Raw genomic sequence first — 2,719 nt, forward strand, 5'->3', positions numbered from 1 at the left:
GTCACAAGCTCTGGCACAGCTGTCCTTGAAAAAGAGCTGTTTGTGTCCTCTCAGCCCCACCCACCTCCCAGGGCGTCTGTTGTGGGGAGGGGAAGGGAAAAGAGTTTGTAAACCGCTCTGAGACTCCAAGTGAAGTATAAATCCAATCTCCTCCTCCTCCTCCTCCTCCTCTTCTTCCTCTTCTTCTTCTTCTTCTTCTTCTTCTTCTGCCGTGCGTTTCCCAGGGTAGGGTGGGGTTCCCTTTGGTCTGAATCTTGGTAACCTGAGAAAGGTACTGCTTCAGTATGAGAGATTGAATGTTAGGATTTGAGGTTTTCAGAATGTAAGAGGAGCCTTGGGGGAGCCAACTGCCCTGTTTCCACACTGGCCAGTCCGGCTATTCTCCCCCCCCACACACACACACCTAAACGACTCCTGTTTTTTAAAAAACGAATTGATTAAGGGGGAGCATGAGGAAGTTTTACGATGTGGACGGAGAACTTTTCTCCCTCTTACATAATAAAAGAACTCGGGCAGGGGAGGTCCCAGTTAAGTTAATGGGCAGTCAATTCAAGATGGAGGGGGAGGGACCGTTTTTTCAGATGACAAATAATACACTGCTGGACTTCAGAGCCACCGAATATGGGGAGGCCCACAAGTTTTAGGCGGCTTTATAAGGGGACTTTGCACACTGATGGGCGAGAGTTCCATTGGCCATGATGGCTGAACATAAGAACATAAGAACATAAGAGATGCCAATGTTGGATCAGGCCAAAAGCCCATCCAGTCCAACACTCTGTGTCACACAGTGGCCAGAAATACCAGTGCCATCAGGAGGTCCACCAGGTGCCAAAGCTCTCAGTTTCATAAATGTTAGACAAGAAGTCTTAAGAATATTAAATTCAGATAGGACGCTGGTCTCAATTAACATTCAGGCTCAAAATATGCTGCTACTGGGATCCAGTAGAAACATAGCAGCATATTTTGAGCCTGAATGTTAATTGAGACCAGCGTCCTATCTGAATTTAATATTCTTAAGACTTCTTGTCTAACATTTATGAAACTGAGAGCTTTGGCACCACTATAATATCTCCTGAAGAAGATTCATTTTTTGAAACGTTGTTACGTAATCCGGAGACGACGTTGTGTATCATGTTATAGTGCTTTAGATTGCAATACATAAACTGCATTCTTTATAAGTCTTATGACTGTTTGATTGTGGGTCAGACTATCACGACTGTTGGCTTTATACTTGTTTAACTAATCCCTTCATAGAGCCATTTGGGCTAGAGGTAACAGCCGCATTCTGTAGGCAGGTGAGTGGTTTTATGGCATTAGGGGACACGTGGCTTGTTTTAAACAGAGCAAGTAGCGTGTCAGGAAATGGAATCTAGTGCCTCTTACTGGAAGTTGCCTTTATACACTTGGGTACATACAGCTTTTCCAATCATACTGTTCCTCTTTTACTTGAGCCAGTTCCCCGGCAAGGCGGGATATAAATTGAAAATAATAAATAAATAAATAATGTTCACATCCATTTACAACTCCAGAGCCCTCCCCCGTATTCCAGAGCACTGTTACAGAGTCAGGGCAGTTTTAGTGACTCTGGGACTAGGATGCGGCCTCAGAGGAACTGCCGCCTCACCACGGGCACCCTGCTTGGGGCAAGGAAGGAGTGGGCCTCAGGACTGGAAACCAACTGCCCAATCCCCACACGGGGGCCGGGGCAGGTGACAGCAAGAAACTGCTCTTCTTTCCCTCCCTCAGGGGGGTGGGGCGATGGGCAGTTTGGGCCCCACAAGTGTGTGGCCCTGGGCAGCTGCCCCTGTTGCCCACTGGGTAAGACAGCCCCATGCCTAGCCCTCTCCGTATTTTCCATCTCACGCACACTGGAGTTAACTAAACAGCGCTAAAACGTATTGCAGTGCGTTATTTTCTAAACTCAGGCTGTAGCCATAGAGATGAGAAGGAGGACCCGGATTCTGTTCTTGCGCCTTGACAGAGCAGGTTCTGATTCTGTGTGTGTGTGTGTGTTACTCTTGGTTGCAGGAAAGACGAAGACACCAAATACGAAGTCATTAACCACAAGCCCTACCCAATGAGCAAAGCCAAGGCGGAGAAACTCATCATTGAAGCCAACGGGCGGCCAGTAAGTCAGGGTTCAACGGGGCCAAAGTTATGGGCACCGTCAAGGCTCCCAGCTTTATTGGAGCATGCCCGTTTGTGGACTAGGCCTTTCTTCAGGGAGGGCATGAAGTGCATCTTCATTTGGCAGAATCTGGCAGGCGGGGGGGGGGGATGACAAGATTTTCAGGGTATCAGCTTTCAAGAGCCAAAGATCTGACAAAGGGAGCATCGACTCACGAAAGCTCCTACCCTGAAAATCTTTTTGGTCCCTGAGGTGCTACTGGACTCTAGCTGTAAGGCACCAGTGCGATTCAGCTGGCAAAAGAAGAAACGCTCCTGAAAGGGCTGCAAAGGGGGGATGGAGACGTTGAATGTAGCTCTGAAATGCTGGATTTAGCTCTGCTGTCCTGAAGGCAGCACTTAGCTATGTCCCCTCCCCTCATTGGCTGCAGGGTGGAGCGTCCACATGGACGCTCCGTCCACAGCCACCCTGCAGTTTCCCCCTCCAGCCGCATTACAGGAGATTTATTTTTTATCTGGTTCAGGAGAGAAATATGCGAGCGGCGCCTGCACTGGGCAGTAGTTTCATTTGGAGGGTCGCAAATACTGCCAA

General features: G+C 48.5%; 1 protein-coding gene across 1 annotated transcript in view; it reads left to right on the top strand.

Moving 5' to 3' along the window:
* Positions 1–2,719, top strand: part of HSD3B7 (hydroxy-delta-5-steroid dehydrogenase, 3 beta- and steroid delta-isomerase 7) — a 57,586-nt gene that overhangs the window by 49,799 nt on the left and 5,068 nt on the right. The window contains exon 5 of the mRNA XM_015406826.1: positions 2,029–2,128. Within this exon, the coding sequence (XP_015262312.1) occupies positions 2,029–2,128 (100 nt within the window). The remainder of the gene's footprint in view (positions 1–2,028; positions 2,129–2,719) is intronic.

This window comes from Gekko japonicus, unplaced genomic scaffold, assembly GCF_001447785.1.
Source record: "Gekko japonicus isolate JY-2015 unplaced genomic scaffold, Gekko_japonicus_V1.1 scaffold849, whole genome shotgun sequence".
NCBI lineage: Eukaryota > Metazoa > Chordata > Lepidosauria > Squamata > Gekkonidae > Gekko > Gekko japonicus.